This window comes from Staurois parvus, unplaced genomic scaffold (genome assembly GCF_062004578.1).
Source record: "Staurois parvus isolate SC_StPar_1 unplaced genomic scaffold, SC_StPar_1.0 ptg000251l, whole genome shotgun sequence".
Lineage (NCBI taxonomy): Eukaryota > Metazoa > Chordata > Amphibia > Anura > Ranidae > Staurois > Staurois parvus.
The window spans coordinates 3535977-3555952 of NW_028318047.1; the positions used below are offsets into that span (position 1 = coordinate 3535977).

At 40.7% G+C, this 19976-nt stretch overlaps 1 protein-coding gene across 1 annotated transcript in view; it reads left to right on the forward strand.

The window, feature by feature from the left end:
* The first annotated feature begins 1767 nt into the window (after positions 1-1767).
* Positions 1768-19976, forward strand: part of PPP1R1C (protein phosphatase 1 regulatory inhibitor subunit 1C) — an 81858-nt gene continuing 63649 nt past the window's right edge. Inside the window, exon 1 of the mRNA XM_089680838.1 lies at positions 1768-2107. Coding sequence (XP_089536964.1) covers positions 2027-2107 — 81 coding nt within the window. The 5' untranslated portion in view covers positions 1768-2026. The remainder of the gene's footprint in view (positions 2108-19976) is intronic.

The following is a 19976-nucleotide window of genomic DNA, read 5'->3' on the forward strand; positions in this document are numbered from 1 at the left end:
TGGATGGAGTAGTGGATGGTTGGTGGACGGCCACCCTGTTCCAACAAGGCTGTGACATCAGCAAGGCGGTGGCGGAGTCATGTTTTGGACCGGAATCATGGGAACAGAGCTTGCAAACAAATTCAAGCAGAAATTGTCCAAAAACTCACAAGTTCAATGGATGCAAGACTTGTGAAGCTGCTATCAAATAAGGGGTCCTATGTTAAAATGTAACGTGACCTGTTAAAATGTTTAAAACGTTAAAATGTTGTTAACAGTTTGAAATAGCTTTTGATTTCAGTAAATATGCTGCAAACACAACAAATGACATTTTTTTCAGTTCTTTACAACCTATAAAGTGTTTTCAAACTTACTATGCGTAATAATTTGGAACAGTGCATTGTAAGTTTTTTTATGTTTAAAAAAATACTGTTATTAGGAGGTTTATTCAATAAAATTTGAATTGTACTCTTAATAGTTAATAACATGAGAATTATGCTGACTGTTATTTACATCAATTATTTAGGTAAATGAGAAAAATATTATTTGCATAATAATTTGGAACAGGGTGTAATTAGGATTGGGCAGTCTACTCAGGTACCGTAACAGCATATAAAAAAAAAAAAAAAAAAATATATATATATATATATATATATATATCTTTGCATGTGCTTAGCTAAGCTTACTAGTAGTTCTATCTGCTGCTGTCCATTTATTCTGTACAGCTTAGTACAGTTATTTTCAACCAGGATTCCGTGGAACCTGAGATTGCTTATGTTTTTTTGAGCTGTGTCCACTTGGCAGAAGCAGATGCATGACCAATGGTCTTTTTAGCTGTCTGTAAGATTTGCATTCTGACAATACTTGTATGGCAGGACTTCACTGCCAACCAATGTAAGGGGATATTTTTTTTTCTACTGGCTCTGAATTAATTGGTTTTAGTAGTGGTTTCCCAAGACCTTAAATTATTTTAAGGGTTTTTTTGGGTTAATATAAGGGTTGTGAAAGGCTGGCTTAGGGTAACCTAAATGCTTGCTTTTATATTGTGGACAGATTATTTTAGACAAACCCTAAGCCTAGCTGTATATAGAAAAATATCTAATCGAACATGATCAATGGGCATTAAAATATTTGCTTGTACTTGATTACAGAGATCCTCTGCTCCTTGACTTGGGACATGGGTCAAATGAATGTATGAACCTAGGCTAAGGGAGAGACATTCTACATCTCTGTGTAGTATGTGTACTCGGTCTGTATTAATAACTGTCGCTTAAGTGTGAAAATTGCACTTGTAAGATTTGTAATCCTGCATTCAACATAGAGGGAGAGTCATACAGAGAGTCATAATTGACCACTATATAACATTTTTCATGAAATGAGCTGTAAAATAAACTTGCCTAACTAGATGACTGACACTTGAGATAACCAGATATTTTCAAATGTGTTAGCATCAGTTAAAACCAATTTGTTTGTCTTGTACAAAAGAGAACGCTTTTTGTCTAAACATCTGGACACGTTAAAAGTGGTAAGCTTGAGATATATTAGCTGGATGCTGTTAAGCCTCCTCACTCTTTGAATTGTCATGATCAAATATTAATGGTCCATCAGCAATGCTCAGAGGGAGCTTATATTGCATTTGTGAGTAAAGCTTTGGTAATGTACAGTGGATCTATGCACTTTTTTTTCCAAAATCCCAGGGCACTGGGCCATTCAAGGCTAGCATTGCATTTTCAATTAGATTCTGAGTGAATCCCTGGCATGTGCAGAAGCAAAACTGGTACACAATTAGCTCATTGTTGCTTTAGCTTTGTGCGGAGAGGATCTAAAGGACTGAAGAAAAAAAAAAGGAGCCAGTTACAAGAACTGCTATTGATGTGGAATAAGGGAGTTGCTTATTTCATGCAGCAGCACTTGATAACGGAGAAACTACAGCTATCATCAAATAGCACAGAGAGTCTCTTTAAAGGCGTGTGCCAAGGGCAAAACACTTGGACTTCTTGGTTAATTGGGGGTGTAATTTTTTTTGCAAAACTGCCATCAGTACAATATGGAACCCAACAGTCCCAAAAAGATACAATTTGCAGTTCCATTATTTCAAAGTCAGCTGGATCCAGAAGCATCAGAACAGGTAAATAATATTTTTTTTTCATTTTCTGACATTGAAAGTAACGTTGTATTCACATATTTTCAAATTGTGGCTTGAAATATTTCATGGTTGTCATTTGATTTAATGATATGTGTTTAATTGTTTCAACGTGGTATACTCAGCACCTTACATTAATAGCAAACGTTTCATATTTCTGAAGTACATTTGCAACAAACGCATTTAGAAATAGGTCTCTACGCCTTTCCTTTACAGTCTGCTACTCCTTAATATCACTCACTCAGTACCCTGCTGTTAATGATGGGCCCCATTCACTTTCTTAAAAGGTCTTGTGAAATTATAACCCAACTGTAATTTTATTTTATCTGCATCCACTTGCTGTGCTTTTTTTTCCCCACAAAACCCATTTAATTGGTTCCACGCAGTAAGAAAATGTATGACCTCTGATTTTCTGCATTGTAAAGAAATGTTTTATGTTATATTTGCTGTAATACCTTTTGGAATGTGCAGTTCTTTCTGACGTGGCTTTAATGTAAACATGGAAGGAACCATGGTCTGCTTAAAAACTCTGTAATGTTAAAACTTGGGTGAATGTCCATTATTAATATATTTGTGTAAATATCCTCTAATTGTGACTTTTATGATTTTCACACTAAATACTTTAATAATCGTAATATTTGGAGGTCATACATACACTATATACATTTTCTTAAAATGGGTTTGTTAAGCAACTTCTTTCTGCCAATAGTAGTACATGGTTTGTGCTCTTATTTAAGTTAATAAAGTAATTATTTTATTGATTGTAGCCTTTATAATCTGTGGATCCATGCATATATCATTTACAAAATACCAGAGGTCACTTGAAGCAGTTCAGATTTGCATGGCTCAAAGCATTGCAGATTCCAGGTTTGCCAAATCCACATGTTCTAATTAATCCACATCTTGATTGATCTTGATTGATCATGTCTAGAAGATGACTCACAATTGGACTTTTTTTTAAGAAAGAATGCGTGGATGGGTACAATATATGTATCATCTATGTACCAATTAATAAAATCCACCTGGTTGGGTGAGGCTGCATTAAGAGGGGAAAAAGGAGAGTTGTATAGGGTGCACTGTGTAAAAAGAAACTCATATGAGGTCTTCAATCTCAAGGCCACTAGTCCAGGGGAAAGTAGCTGGAAAAGCCTAGGGGGCACTCAGGCTGCACTATACAGGAGCAGAAGCACACTCTGGTAAAATGCATAAAGGAAAAGAAGGCGCCTCTAAGTGCAATAAGATGTTGATTGGGTAAGCAAGGATTAAAAACACTCTCCGGAAAATTGTGTATATATACATATAATATATCCAGCTCATCAATCCCACTGCTCGTTCTCCTGTCCTGGATAGGAGCCAGGGAGAACCAGCCATAAGTGTTACAGTGGGATTAATGAGCATGATATCTACACGATTCCTTTGTGTGTTTTTTTTTAAATCCTTGCTTACCCAGTAACCATTATCTTTATTGCACTTAGAGATGCTGCCTTTTCCTTTTTGCCTTTTAAGAGAGAAAAGATTGTGCACATTTCTATTGGGGGAAGGGAATGAGCAGGCATTGTATGAATAGATTTACCAGCAGTTATGAACATTTGTGATAAGCATATGTATTATGCTGACCACCTACCTGAGAATTTAGCCTGCCAATTTAATCTGTTACACGTGTCCTCTAATCCTGACACAAATACAGGGGCCTGTCTGGTGGCCTCCTTACTCTCAAACTGTAAATTCACCCAACTGTTTAGTGTATGCAGTTAGATGAGCTGGAACAAACACCAAGCTAAAGGGGTTGATTTACTAAAGGCAAATAGGCTGCACACTGCAAGTGCAGTTGCTTTAGATCCGAGGGGAAGCTCTGTTGATTTTTCATCCAATCATGTGCAAGCAAAAATGCTTTTTTTAGTGTGTATTGCTTGCTGTGGTCAGGATAAACATCAAGGGTGCCTCAAACTGACTTAAGGCGGGCATACATTCAAGATATGTTTTACCATTCTGTGTGTATGGGGTTTCAGCATACAAAATTGTGAATACTGTTTTTCTGTTGCCAACATAGAAAATATAACTGGAATGTAAGTGTATTAAGGCAGGACTCCAGTCTAAACAAACTAGTATAGTTCTTAACGGCAAAACTGTTTTGACCTCTATGTTAACCTTTTACCAATTCTGTATCCATTTTGCCTAGCTAATCCGAGTCAGAGGTTTGCCTATACAAGTGTATCTCAATAAATTAGAACATCATCAAAAACTTAATTTATTGCAGTAATTCAATTCAAATAGTGAAACTCCTATATTGATTCATTACACACAGATTGATATATTTTAAGCATTTCCTTCTTTTAATTTTGATGATTATGGTTTACAGCTAGTGAAAACCCAAAATTTAGTATCTCAGAAAATTAGAATATTACATATGACCAAAAAAGGATTTTTTAATACAGAAATGTTGGCTTACTGAAAAGTATGTCCATGTACAGTATAATATGCACTCAATACTTGGTCGGGGCTCCTTTTGCATGAATTACTGCATCAATGCTGCGTGGCATGGAGGTGATCAGCCTGTGGCACTTCTGAGGTGTTACGGAAGCCCAGGTTGCTTTGATAGCGGCCTTCAGCTTGTCTGCATTGTTGGGGTATGGTGTCTCCCATGTTACTCTTGACAGTGCCCCACAGATTCTCTATGGGGTTTAGGTCAGGCGAGTTTGCTGGTCAATCAAGCACAGTAATACCATGATCAATAAATCATTTATTGGTACTTTTGGCAACACGGGCAGGTACCAAGTCCTGCTGGAAAATGAAATCAGCATCTCCATAAAGCTGGTCAGTAGAGGGAAGCATGAAGTGCTCTAGAATTTCCTGGTAGAGGGCTGCACTGACTTTAGACTTGATAAAACACAGTGGACCAACACCAGCAGATGACATGGCTCCCCAAATCATCACTGACTGTGGAAACTGTACACTGGACCTCATGCAACGTGGATTCTGTGCCTCTCCTCTCTTCCTCCAGACTTTGGGACCTTGATTTCCAAATGAAATGCTAAATCTACTTTCATCCGAAAAGAAGACTTTGGACCACTGAACAACAGTCCAGTCCTTTTTTTTTTTTCTTTCCCCTTAACCCAGGTAAAATGCTTCTGACGTCTCTGGTTCAGGAGTGGCTTGACACAAGGAATGCAACAGTTGTAGCCCATGCCCTGGTTACGCCTATGTGTAGTGGCTTTTGAAGCACTAAAACCAGCCATAGTCCACTCCTTGTGAATCTCCCAAAAATTCTTGAATGGCCTTTGCTTCACAATCCTCTCAAGGCTGCTGTTATCCCTGTTGCTTTTGTACCTTTTTTTCCTACCACACTTTTTTTCTTCGATTAATGTGCTTGGATACAGCACTCTGAACAGCCAGATTCTTTTGCAATACCTTTTGTTATTTGCCCTCCTTGTGGAGGGTGTTGATGATGGTCTTCTGGACAACTGTCAGGTCAGCAGTCTTCCCCATGATTGTGTAACCTACTGAACCAGACTGTAGACCATTTAAAGGCTCAGGAAACCTTTACAGGTGTTTTGAGTTAATTAGCTGATTAGAGTGTGACACCATGAGTCTAAAATATTGAACATTTTCACAATCTAATTTTTTGAGATATTGAATTTTGGGTTTTCACTAGCTATAAGCCATAATCAAAATGAAAATAATGAAATGCTGGAGATTTATCACTCTGCGTGTAACGAATCTATATAATATGAGTTTCACTTTTTTTTAATTGAATTACTATTACTATTATTAAGTAAAGTTTTAATGATCTCCTAATTTATTGAGATGCACTTGTATATTTTGAAGCATTTGCCTATATCTGTGGAAGCTGCACTAACTTGTCAAGGCCCTCTGTATAGTGCTGTTCTAACTCTGTCCATTACTACATACACTATATTGCCAAAAGTATTGGGACACCCCTTCAAATAATTGGATTCATTATTTACAATAACCTCCATGGTCACAGGTGTATAAAATCAAGCCCATAGGCATTCAGACTGTTTCTACAAACATTTGTGAAAGAATGGGTCTTTCTCAGGAGCTCAGTAAATTCAAGCGTGGTACCTTTTATAGGTGCAATAAGTCCATCCGTGAAATTTCCTTGCTACTAAATATTCCTTGGTCAACTGATAGTGGTATTGTAACAAAAGTGGAAGCAGCTGGGAACAAGAGCAACTCAGCCACAAAGTGGTAGGCCGTATAAAAGGACAAAGCGGGGTCAGCGCATGCTGAATTGCGTAGAAATCACAGACTCTCTTCAGAGTCAATAGCTAAAGACCTCCAAACTTTCTGGGGCCTTCAGATTAGGACAACAGTGCGACAGGCCTCTTAGTTCCAGTGAAGGGAACTCTTCAGGCATCAGCATACCAAGACATTTTGGACAATTTCATGCTCCCAACTTTGTGGGAGCAGTTTGGGGATGGCCCCTTCCCGTTCCAACATGACTGCGCACCAGTGCACAAAGCAGGGTCCATAAAGACATGGATGAGCAAGTTTGGGGTGGAGGAACTCCAGAGTCCTGACCTCAACCCAATAGAACACCTTTGGGATGAATTAGAGCACGAACTGCGAGCCAGGCCTTCTCGTCCGACATCAGTGCCTGAGCTCACAAATGTGCTTCTGGAAGAATGGTCAAACATTCCCATAGACACACTCCTAAACCCTGTGGACAGCCTTCCCAGAAGAGTTGAAGCTGTTATAGCTGCAAAGAGTTAGCCAACTCAATATTGAACCCCCACGGACTAAGACTGGGATGCCATTAAAGTTCATGTGTGTATACTTTTGACAATATAGTGTATGTTCTAGCATAGAGACTCTCAAAGATTACAGTAGCAAGAAATGTCGTTTTTTTTTTTTGTTTTTTTTTTAAGGGTCCCCCCCATGAGCTGGTATCCATAATGTGCCAATATGCACCAGTCAATCCTGTTGGTCACAGGTGCTCCCTTCTTCTCCCTGTCTTCCCTATGGGTTTGGACTGTTCGGCCACTTGATTGGCTAGGTTACAATGATGTCATTCCAGACCACGCGCGCAGGAGTCACGTCATCATTGCACAGAGGTGTGCCATAAGTATATGTTGAGCTTCACTTGTTTGGCTTAGTTTACCTTAATGCTAACAGGCAGGGAGAAGCACTTATAACAGAAGAGACCAACAGGGTCTATTTTGTCATAAAAACCCTACTTGTCAGCATTTTTTTTTCCAAGTTCACTTACAACTTAACCACTTGAGCCCCAGAGGATTTACCCCCCTTAATGACCAGGCCTTTTTTTGCTGTTTGACGCTGCACTAATTCAAATGATAATTGCGCGGTCATGCAATGCTGTACCCAAACAAAATTTACGTCCTTTTTTTCACACAAATAGAGCTTTCTTTTGGTGGTATTTGATCACCTGTGCGCTTTTTATTTTTTGCGCTATAAACAAAAAAACCACGAAAATTTTGAAAAAAAACAATATTTTCTACTTTCAGCTATAAAAAATATATCGTAAACTCAAAGTTAGTCATAAATTTAAGCCAAAATGTATTCTGCTACGTTTTTGGTAAAAAAAAATCCCAATAAGTGTATATTGATTGCTTTGTGTGAAAGTTATAGCGTCTACAAACTATGGTATAGATCAGCAATGGGCAAACTACGGCCCGGTGGACCTTTTAATCCGGCCCGCGGAGCGTGATACAAAAAAAAACAGCCAGGGCAGGCAAACATTTGCATCATTCAGCGCGCTCAAATGCAATGATTGGCCAGTCTCGCTGCCACTCACATCCTGATAGCCAGTGATTGGCTGTCAGGATGTGTGTATGCGGGGCAGCGTGATGAACGTGAGGGGAGCTAGGCTCCTCTCACAGTCCACCCTGAAGACTGGAACGGCGCGGGAACACGGCGAGAGGAACGCGCGGAGCAAAGGTAAGTAAAATTTTAATTTAATTTATATTAATTCACACATACACATCATTCATCTACTCTTGGTCCGGCCCCCGGGTCCAATATATGAACCCATTGCGGCCCTCAAGTCAAAAAGTTTGCCCACCCCTGGTATAGATACTGTAATTTATGCCTTTTTTTGCTATACAGCGCTGCACTAATTCAAATGATAATTGCGCGGTCATGCAATGCTGTACCCAAATGAAAGTTACGTCCTTTTTTCACACAAATAGAGCTTTCTTTTGGTGGTATTTGATCACCTGTGCCCTTTTTTTTTTTTGCGCTATAAACAAAAAAACCACAAAACTTTTGAAAAAAAAACAATATTTTCTACTTTCAGCTATAAAAAATATATTGTAAACTCAAAGTTAGTCATAAATTTAAGCCAAAATGTATTCTGCTACATGTTTTTGCTAAAAAAAATCCCGTGCATTAGCGGGCAAACTGGCGCTATCTAGGAGGGGCGCTAACACTATCGGAAGTCACCAGTGACACTAATACAGTGATCAGTAAAAATCTGTTCACTGTAATCAATGACACTGGTGACAGGGCAGTGAAGGGGTTAACGGGGGGGGGAGGGGGGCGATCAAGGGGTTAAATGGGATTTCTGGTGCACTAGCGTGCAAACTGACGCTATCTGGGAGGGGCGCTAACACTATCGGAAGTCGCCAGCGACACTGATACAGTGATCAGTAAAAATCTGTTCACTGATCAATGACACTGGTGACAGGGCAGTGAAGGGGTCAACTCGGGGGGTGATCAAGGGTTTAGACAGGATTATTGGTGTACTAGCGGGCAATCTGGCGCTATCTGGGAGGGGCGCTAACACTATCGGAAGTCGCCAGCGACACTGATACAGTGATCAGTAAAAATCGGTTCACTGATCAGTGACACTGGTGACAGGGCAGTGAAGGGGTTAACTGGGGGGGGGGGGCGATCAAGGCGTTAAGCGGGATTACTGGTGTACTGGCGGGCAATCTGGCGCTATCAGGGAGGGGCGCTAACACTATCGGAAGTCGCCAGCGACACTGATACAGTGATCAGTAAAAATCGGTTCACTGATCAGTGACACTGGTGACAGGGCAGTGAAGGGGTTAACTGGGGGGGAGAGATTAAGGGGTTAAATGGGATTACTGGTGTACTAGCGGGCAGTCTGGCGCTATCTGGGAGGGGTGCTAACACTATCGGAAGTCGCCAGCGACACTGATACAGTGATCAGTGAAAATTGGTTCACTGATCAGTGACACTGGTGACAGGGCAGTGAAGGGGTTAACTGGGGGGGGGCGATCAAGGGGTTAAACGGGATTACTGGTGTACTGGCGGGCAATCTGGCGCTATCTGGGAGGGGCGCTAACTCTATCGGAAGTCGCCAGTGACACTGATCAGTAAAAATCGCTGCACTGATCAGTGACACTGGTGACAGGGCAGTGAAGGGGTTAACTGGGGGGGGGGGCGATCAGGGGGTTAAATGTGTCCTAGATGTGTTCTAACTGTAGTGTAGTGCTTGTGTACTCACTTTTACTGTGTCTTCTTCTCTGTCTGGAACGGAATGTGTCCAGGCAGAGAATGACATCATATCCTGCCCTGTGTATATGTCAACACAGGACAGGATAGGACAGGGACTGATCATGTGATTTCAGCCAGAAATCACTGGCTGAAATCTAATGATTGATCCCTCCTGGATCAAATCGTGTCACCTGCGGGTCGGCGGGAGCGCGCGCGCCCCCTGCCGGCGAAAGTGTCGGGAGCGCGGAACCCATTTTAAAACGTGGTTTTGCGCTCCACTGCCGCCCTGCACACGTATATATACAGTGGCAGGGCGGCAAGCGGTTAAAGGGAGTATGCCTGGTGGCAGCCCATTCCTCCCTAAAGGTGTGGGAACACACCCGAACCGCAGCAAAGTACAGTGGCAGCTGACTGCATCCAATGTGTCTCCATTCCATTTTTCTTTTGTTTGTTCTCTGCAAAGCCCTTCCATGTGCACCTTACTTTAACCTCTTCCCTGGCAGACCCAATGTTCCACATTGAAGCCAGACCATTTTTGCAGTTTTTCAGTTTTTTTATTTTTCATTTACAGCTTTCAGAATTTGTAAAAGAACCCTGCCCCCCCCCCCCCACCAATACCATACATTTTCTGAAAATCACCAGTAAAATAAAAAGAAGTTGCTACTGATTTTTTTAGGCCCTGTGGATTATATCAGCAAATTTATCTAAACAATATTTTTGGTAAATACACTAAAATTACTATTAGTGAATACATACTTGACAAAACATACTAAATTCCTGCTAAATTCCTAAGTATAAAAGTTAAAACTGTATTGTGTTAATAAGTAAATATATAAATATATATACATTTTTAAATGGCTCCTTTTTGTGAAATGCTGAAAACTGAAGGTGCTCAAAACTGTAAATAAAAATAATTTACTCTAAAAATCTAGAGGTTATAATTTTTCACATACAATTTTCAAAGTTTGTAAAAGACCCCCAAACCATATATTTTCTGAAAGCATATGACCTGTAGAATAGCAAAAAGTGCTACATATTTTCAGGCTGTGCAATAGTTGCACAAATGTTTATCTCTATTTTAACTAAATGTCTACAATAAAGATTTTAGTGTATAAGAACACAACAGACAAAAAACTTACAAAATTCCTACTAAGACCTTGTTCACATGGGGCATGCTAAATTGTATGCCTGTCTACGGCCATGTTTATCTGAACAGTGATGCTCACGTGTGTTATGCCCTGTATGGACAAGGCTTTACTATTTTTTTTGGTTTTTTTTTTATTTCATTTTTTAAATTTTGTGCATTTTTGGTGAGATATCGGAGGTCTAAAAAGCCAGGGAAAGCCAGTCAGCAGCACTGCAGGGATGCGGCCAGACCAAACATACACCACTCATGTTAGTATATTAGCTTGTAGTCCTGTGGTGCAGGTGCTCACCCTGGCTCGCCACCATATGCTACAGGGAGGGGGTTTGGGGATCTATGAGGGGGAAGGGGGTCCAAAGAATGGTGGAGGGGGTGAATTTGTGTATTTTATTCCTCTGTGGCCCCCCTGCAGCACCCAAAGCCAGTGAGAAAGCAGTGGATGAGAAGCTGGAAGCTGCCGGGAATCCATAGGGGATTAGCGTTGCCAGTGGGATTGGTGCTGAGGGAAGGGGTAGGCAGAATCAGTAAGGATTTAATTAGAATTATCTGTGTGTGGGGGATGGGCATTTTAGCCATGGAGGGGTATGTGGAGCAGCGGAAGCAATTGGAGAAATATCAGAAGCAGCAGTAGCAGATGTAGGGGGGGAGCTTCTAGCAGAAGGGGAAATATCAGGTCCTGGTCTGGTCTGACCTGGCCAGCTGGACCTGTGCTGTTGGTCTGTACACCTTTACAGACCTGGCAGCAAAAGGGTTAAAACCTACATATAAATTGGGGTTTTTGCCATTTTTTTTTTTTAGCTTGCTGAAATTGGCATGGGACACATAGGACCCTTTCAGCTGCCATTCTACTTTGCTGGGATTCTAGTATGTACCTGTATCGTTAAAGAGTAATGGGCTGCCTTCCTTTAATGTAAACATTGCTATACATATTATATGCTCCATCATAGAGACTTTCAAAATTTAGAATTAGGACAGTAGGTCAGAGGGGGGCCTTGACAAGGCAGTGCAACTTCTGAGAATTTCCAAACAGTAAAAATGACCGATTCATACTATCTTGGTAGTCAGATGCTTGTTCCGATCATTCAAGCCCTCTAGCATACAGAGTAGCATACACTGTGATTGCTGTGTCCTTTGGACACAGTAAATCACAGAGCCAGTTACAGGCCTAATGAAATTGGTCCTGTACCATGTAATCTCTGTGACCAATCACAGCAATCACACAATCCTCTCACATCGATTGGCTGCTTCCACAGTGATCAGAGGAGGATTATTTATTTTTTTTTACTTAGTACAGTGTCATCAGAGCAGCCAGTGTCTCTGGTCACTGGCTGGCGCAGTACAGTGTTACTAAGGTGACATTGCACTGGGGTAGCTAATTGTCAGGGACACTGGTTAGCTGCTCTGGTTATACTGTATGCCAGTGCAGCCAGCCACAGTGTTCCTGAATACTGATACACCAGTACATTGTCACCATACCAGTGCAGCCAGCCACAGTGTCCCTGATCACTGTCTCAGCAGTCAATGTAACCAGACCAGTGCAGTCAGCCATAGTGTTCCTGATCACTGCTACACCAGCAGCCAGCAAAAGTGTTCCTTATTGCCAACACTCCAGTGCCAGTGACCCAAAGCCAGCAATATTGTTCCTGCTTACAGTGTCACCAGAAGCAGTGCAGTTAGCAACAATGTTCTTGATCACTGCCACACAAGGCCAGTGTTGCCGCTATCTGAACTGACCCATCTGTGCATCCCACTGACAATGTTCATGTGAGACACCAGTCTCACCTAGCTGCTGCAGACAACTGCACTCCTGGAACCACAGGAACTCTCTTGTTCATCCTTTGTTTAGCCTCCTGTACTTCCTGGCCAGTGGAATTCCTGAGGTTAACCACTTACCAGTAGGCTAGACTTGCTTATAGGAATGGGACTGCTATAGGTGACACTACACTAAACAATATCCTTTGGGCATTCATACAGCACTACAGTACACTGTTTTTGATACAGTGTTGATTTTTGTGATACAAAAGATACAATATCTGATAGATAATCAGTCCAAATGTTGGAAAAGCCTCATGTGGTATACTCACGCTCAGGAGGAGTAGCAGAATGTGTTTGGGGTGTAATTCTAAATATGTCAGTGCTCAGTGTGAGAAATATCCTATTAAATACATTTTAATTTCCTTTCCACATTTTCCAGAAACTTGTGGCAAAAAAATTAAAGCTTCAAAAGACTCGCCGTGCCTTTAAAAAAAATACCTTGGGATGTTTACTCTCCAAAATGTGGTAATTGTATGGGTGTTTCCACTGCCGTGGCACATTAGGGCCTTAAGAACTGTGATAGGTTTTCAGAGAATCAGATGCAATTTTTATGTTCTTTGAAAGCCTGAAGGTGCTCCTTGGCTTTTTGGCCCTCCATGCGTCTAGGCTGCAAAAAAGTCTCACACGTGATATTTCCCTACTCAGGAGGAGCAGAAGAATGGGTTTAGCATACAGTTGTAAAAAAGCATGAGTCTGCAGTCATTGGAAGAGATAATCAAGCACCTGGGTGGGAGGGGGAAGTCCGTATAGAATTGTTCAGGGGGCTAGGGGGGTTTTTACTCAAAGATGCACTTGCCCTTTCAAGGAAACCTGTACTTGGAGGCATCTCTGCTGACTGCTTCTTGTACAAATACTAGTTACCTGGCTCGGTTCTTTAACATCTAATTTATTGCATGGTGTGGAAGCATTTTTACTGGATGCATTGGTAACCTGGTTACAATGGGGAATGGTCACATCCCTTTACGCAGTTATTCCACACTCCAAGGGATGTCATGCAGTTTGACTGGCAATAGAACAAACTTAAAAGTTGGAAAAACATCAAATTGATTTTATCATACAGTCCATATATTTTATATTTAAACATAACTATTTCTGTGTGGAAGATGTCTTTTATGCACAACAGATCAGGACAGCAATGGGCATTAGGTTCGCACCCAGTTTTGCCACTCTTTAATTGGTGGTCTGAGAGGCCAATTACAACTGGCCTAATAGTCAACTTCTTGCAAACCTACAAAGGTTCATAGATAATATATATGTATGGAGAGGCAGTTCCGGGACAAGGTCATCTAAAGCTCAGGGCAAACGTACCAAATTGCGCCCCCCCCCCAAGAGCATTATGTGTCAGCAAATTTCCCCCCTGCCAAAGAATAAATCAAGTACTAATCTGCATACTTTACCCCCTAAGCATAAATTCCCCCTGTCCCCAGTACAAAACTGCCCCCCCTTCTGAAATCCCCCTTCTCCCCAAATTCCCCTATTACAAATCCCTCCCAAAAAAAAAAAATCACCCCTCCTAGCACAAATCATCTACCCTTCAAATTTCCTCTCCAAGCACAAATCATCCTCCCTGCTCCAAATCCCCCCCCTCCAGCAAAAATTCTCACCCCAATCCCCGTTCATAGCACAAATCCTCCCCCCAATCATCCCTACTAGCACAAATCCCCCCCCCCCCAAAAAAAAATCCCCTCCAAGCACAAGTTCCCCCCTCTACTATATCAATACTCCTAGCATACCACCAAAATTTCCCCTCCTAGAACAATTCTAATCCCCTGCCACCCTCCAAATTCACCCTCCCAACACAAATCCCCCCCAATCTCATGTTGCCCACCCCCCACCTCACATGATACCACAGTGCCCAGGGCAGCTGGCCCTCCTGCCCACTCTTTGTCCCAGCCCTGCACAAAAGTACAATGCATGAGCTAGATCCTTTTTTTTTTTTTTGTACACCTTAACGCTAACAAGTATCATTTGCATTTCACACTTTGCAGCAGTTAAGAGAGGATTACATTTTTTGGGCCTTTTATGGAGGACAGTAGAATCCTCAACAAAACATTTCAGAAACCGGTTGACTGTAAAAGCTTAATTCACCACCCAAGTTGTCCTTTGGCCAGATGGTTTATGAACATCCCAAGCAGGCAGTATACACGTTTCAAAAGAAATTGCAGCAAATTGACCCATTATAGGGAGAAATCCAAACTATTGACCTCCCAGTTTTTATACAAGGAGTACCAGGAGGAGTTCCTTGTTACTATGGCGAGGGAGGTGGAGAGCATACCTAGAGAGCTCCTGAAGATAACCATTTGATCTGACATTTATTTTTAAATTTAGCTGCCAGGCTCACATCATGATCAAGATTATTTCCAAACATTAGGTTATCCTAAAAGAAGATCAAATTGTGGCCCCCAAGTGACCTCCAAGACCAAGATATATATATAAAAATGCAAAAAAATCTAGGCGTGGAGACTGCTCCTACTGGAAACTACCCCAAAACATATATTCGTATACAAGATCATTCGAGAGGGTTCTTTAGCTGTAACTCATGCACATTTCAGAAATGAAGGAATATATTACAGTACAATACATTACATCATTATGGGAGTTGAATTCTGTCTTACAAGAATTTTTATAACTCTAGTAACCTTTTCTTTGTTTTATATGAAACTAGCATGCAAATAAAACCAACAATTATTTGTCCGATATTCTCATCATGTGTTCAAAGGTTTAATGAATTTTCAAACTGAACACCATTGCCCCAAGGGGACTGAATCTGGATATTTTTCATTTTTAATAAATCTGGAATGCAGGATCTTGCAGGACCATATGGGGATTATGCCAAGTCTACTGATTTTTATTAGTTTTGAACACTGAGACTTTTTATACATCCTTATATACAGTACATATATTTTTCTACATTTGTATGTTTATATATATATATATACACACAGTTGTGTTCAAAATAATAGCAGTTTTGAAAAAAGTGAATAAAGCTCAAAATCCTTCTAATAGCTTTTATTTCCATACACACAAATGCATTGGGAACACTACACATTCTATTCCAAATCAAAACATGAAGAAATATATATCAAATTTGTGTTGTTCCTCTAAAAAAAATTGAACAAAAGTGAATATTAGACTGTTCAAAAAAATAGCAGTGTTTGTATTCTTCTTTATAAACTCAAACATTCACTATATAAACTGAAAAATGTTTGAAGATTTTGCTTCTTTCCTTTGAATCACTTAATATTAATTGTATAAGCACTGTTTCTGAGAACTGCTGTACATCTGTGTTGCATGGAGTCAACCAACTTCTGGCACCTGTAAACAGGTATTCCAGCCCAGGATGATTGGACTACATTCCACAGTTCTTCTCTATTTCTTGGTTTTGCCTCAGAAACTGCATTTTTGATGTCACCCCACGTGTTTTCTATTGGATTAAGAACCGGGGATTGGGCTGGCCACTCCATAACATCAATCTTGTTGATCTGGAACCAAGATGTTGCACATTTACTGGTGTGTTTGGGGTCGTTGTCTTGTTGGAACACCCATTTCAAGGGCATTGCCTCTTCAGCATAAGGCAGCATGACCTCTTCAAGTATTCTGATGTACTCAAACTGATCCATGATCCCTGGTATGCGATAAATATGCCCAACACCGTAGTTTAAGAACCATCTCCATATCATGATGCTTGCGCAACCATGCTTCACTGTCTTCACAGTGTACTGTGGCTTGAATTCAGTGTTTGGGGGTCATCTGACAAACTGTCTCCGGCCACTAGAACCAAAAAGAACAATCTTACTTTCATCAGTCCACAAAATGTTGCGCCATTTCTCTTTAGGCCAGTCAATGTGCTCTTTGGCAAATTGTAACCTCTTCAGCACATGCCTTTTTTTCAACAGTGGGACTTTGCGGGAGCTTCTTGCAGATAGCTTGGCTTCACATAGGCGTCTTCTAATTGTAACAGTACTCACAGGTAACTTTAGACCTTCTTTGATCTTCCTGGAGCTGATTGTTGGCTGAGTCCTTGCCATTTAGGCTATTCTTCTATCCATTCGAATGGTGGTTTTTTGCTTTCTTCCACGTCTTTCAGGTTTTGGTTGCCATTTTAAAGCATTTGCGTTCATTTTAGCTGAGCAGCCTATCATTTTCTGCACTTCTTTATATGTTTTCCCCTCTCCAATCAACTTTTTAATCAAGGTACGCTGTTCTTCTGAACAATGTCTGGAACGACCCATTTTCCTCATAATTTCAGGGAGAAATGTACTGTAACCAGCATGTACAACATTTGCTGCCTTCCTTCCTTAAATAAGGGCAATAATTGCCACCTGTTTTTCAAAGAATGAATGACCTCACTAATAGAACTCCACACTGCTATTATTTTGAACATGCCCCTTTCAATGATTCAATTACACAGAATCAGCAGCATGCATGCCATGACTGTTGGGTCTGTTGGATTCCTATTACTCTACTACACCTGCTAGTAAATTATTTGCCATGTAGAAATATAATTTCTACCAAAAACAGTGATTGATCAGGTTAGTGATGTCTGACTGCTATTATTTTGAACACAACTATATATATATATATATATTTATATATATATATATATATATATATATATATATATATATAAGTTTTCAAAGAGTTTTTTTTAGATAAGATATTCTAGTATCTGTATATTCTTTTGGGCTCATTTTGTATTTATTAATAAAAATAGTTTTTCACATTACTTCCTATTTCCCCTTTTCACATGTATTTTTCCCGCTTTCTTTTCTATTTCCCCTCTTTCTTCTCTGTTTTTCATACCTTTGTTCAAGATTAATATAATGCACAGATACTGTAATATTTGGGGCTACTTAGGTTGTTTTTCTTGTTCAGTGAAGCTATTTGGACTGTGTGAGTTTAATGAACAGACGGAGCAGAGTAGAAGAATGAGAGTGGTATTCTCTTGCAAGCCTTCCTTGAGAAAGATTGGCAGTATCCAATTATAATGCTTTGGAATAGGTAGGCGGTAACCTCACCAATAAACAAAGGATTTTCTAGCACACTTGCCAGCCTGTAAAACAGCCAATTTGGCCCTGTCTAACAGTTTGCATTAAAACAAATGGTTTTGTTTACACACGTTTGCAAATACATGTGTAAGCCACAGTCCCATGTCAAGGATCCTCTCTATACTGCAGACCTATTACTACAATTTCCAGAGCCTCCACAATGGGAGCACATGTATCAATTGATATGTTAAGGGCATGTTAAGGGCCGGTGTGCCTGGAGGAGCACATCCCTTCCTAAAGGCACAGGGATGCACATGATGCCCAGCTATAGCACAATGACAGCAAAGGCATCTAGTGCATCCCTGCATCCAATTCAGCTAACTGTGCTGCTAAGGCTGGTCATAGATTGGAACAGTTGCCATTTTTTTTTGTAAGGTTGGTTGAATTGGATGCTCTGCCCACACAGCCACTTCATTCACAGTTTCCTGTGAATGAATGCTTGCAAGTACCGTCAGCCATTGTGGCTAACGGCTTGCATATGTAGCACACCCCCTAAGGAGACACTGGTGAATTTGGTCCTATTTCACCATTAGAGCACACAGTCAGGCACACCACATTATTTGCACTCTTCCACTGGCTTCAAAGAACAGTTTAGGGATTTCTTTTTGAGTTTTTATTGAGAACGATGATTTTGGATAGGGATAGGAATGAACGAGGACTGTTCAACTTCTGTCTCTGCTGCACAAAAAAATGAATGTCCCACAGGATCTCTATGCTGTTGGTGACTTTTACTCCTTCCAGAGTTAAAGGATAAGCTCACCTTTTGGATAAAAAATAATAAATACATGTATTTTTGCTGAAAAAAGGTGCATTTATTATTTTTTCCCTATGGAGCCTGGAAAGCATTGCAACCGTCATCAGTGGATCAGGGGTGCAATGCCCGACTCCTGCTGATAAGCCCATACCTGCATACAAGCTGACTGTTTACAAGCTGAAGGGCTTGTGAATGAACTAAGAGGCCACTCATCAGTGACCCCACAGTCGATTCAAAACTACAAGCCGTCAAGTTCAAGTCATTCACAGGAAAATGAAAGAATGACGCGGTCATGTGGGCAGAACCCCACAATGCTGTGTATTTTCAAATAGTGACCGCAGGCATCGGGAGAAGATCCCCCTTTGCTGTCCTTGAGGGGGTGCTGCAGCTGCTGGAACATGTTATATGTTCCACCCTAAATAAGGGTGGAATGTGTAACATGTTCCAAAAGGTGAACTTGTCCTTTAAAAGCTACACACAGTCACTACTCTTCAGCACTGGGGTCATGTACTCACATAGCAACAGAATCATCGGTTGCTTTCTGCCAATATCCTCAAGGCCCTTCCTAGTGAGGGAGATGCAGACTCATACAACGACAGGACAGCTGGACTCTTACTCTTACCCATCAACCTCCTCCTGTTTCTCTCCAGTGAACTTCTCCAGAACTGACTTCACCCCTGGATGTGGATTTGCAAATAGGCCCCCAGCTGAGCCTAGTTGGGACCTCTGTGTCTTCCTGAAGATGACTTCTAGGTTCCTGCACCAGGAGCCTCCTCCTGCAGGACTGGACTTCTGCTCTCTGCTGTCCAGGCCTCAGACTATTTATGGGCTCTCTCACCACCTACTAGGTACACCTCCCCAGAGATTGGCTAAATATTCAGGGACTGCATGCCCCTTCCTTTCACACACTGTGAGGGTGAACAACACAGGTCTCTCTCCTGCCAGCAAGGACATGCTGCTTTGTATTTCTCTGCCCAGCAGAAAAATACAAGGTAGCATGTCTCCCTAGTAAAACAGCACACAGTTAATTCTTTGATCGCCCAAAAGTTAAAGAATTTCATTTTGTCATATTCTTTATTTAGTCTTGATTCAGTTTTGGAATTCGATTTGTGTCCTCAGCATTTGCTTCATACGTTTTGCAGTTTTTTCCCCATGATTGCTATATATTCAATATATTATCATATCGGACGTATTCTATATTTTTGGACTCTAATCCAACCCACTAAGAAAAATGGCATGAGCTGATTGGACATTCAACTTGTGTCGTGTGCATCCAAATGGAATGAAATTCGGATCCATTTGTTATATGAATTATTGAACAAATTCAGAAATTTAATTAATTTCCCTATGGGCCTGAACTACCATAACATGCTGTGACGTCATCCGAATCAAACAAATGCAATCATTAAGTTTGTTATAGCTTTTTTTTTTTTGGATTTGTTACTGTGTCCATTCAGAGACTTGTATACTGTATATTTGAATCTCTGAAAATGAAATTTTTCGTTCAAAAAGCAAATTTGAATCAAAACGCTAATTTTTAGCTGACTGACTACCATTTACTGACTTTCAATATATTCATTTTAGTACTTTTATACCCAGTAGAACAATTTAAAAGTCCAGTTGGGACTGATATTCATATTAGACATGGTT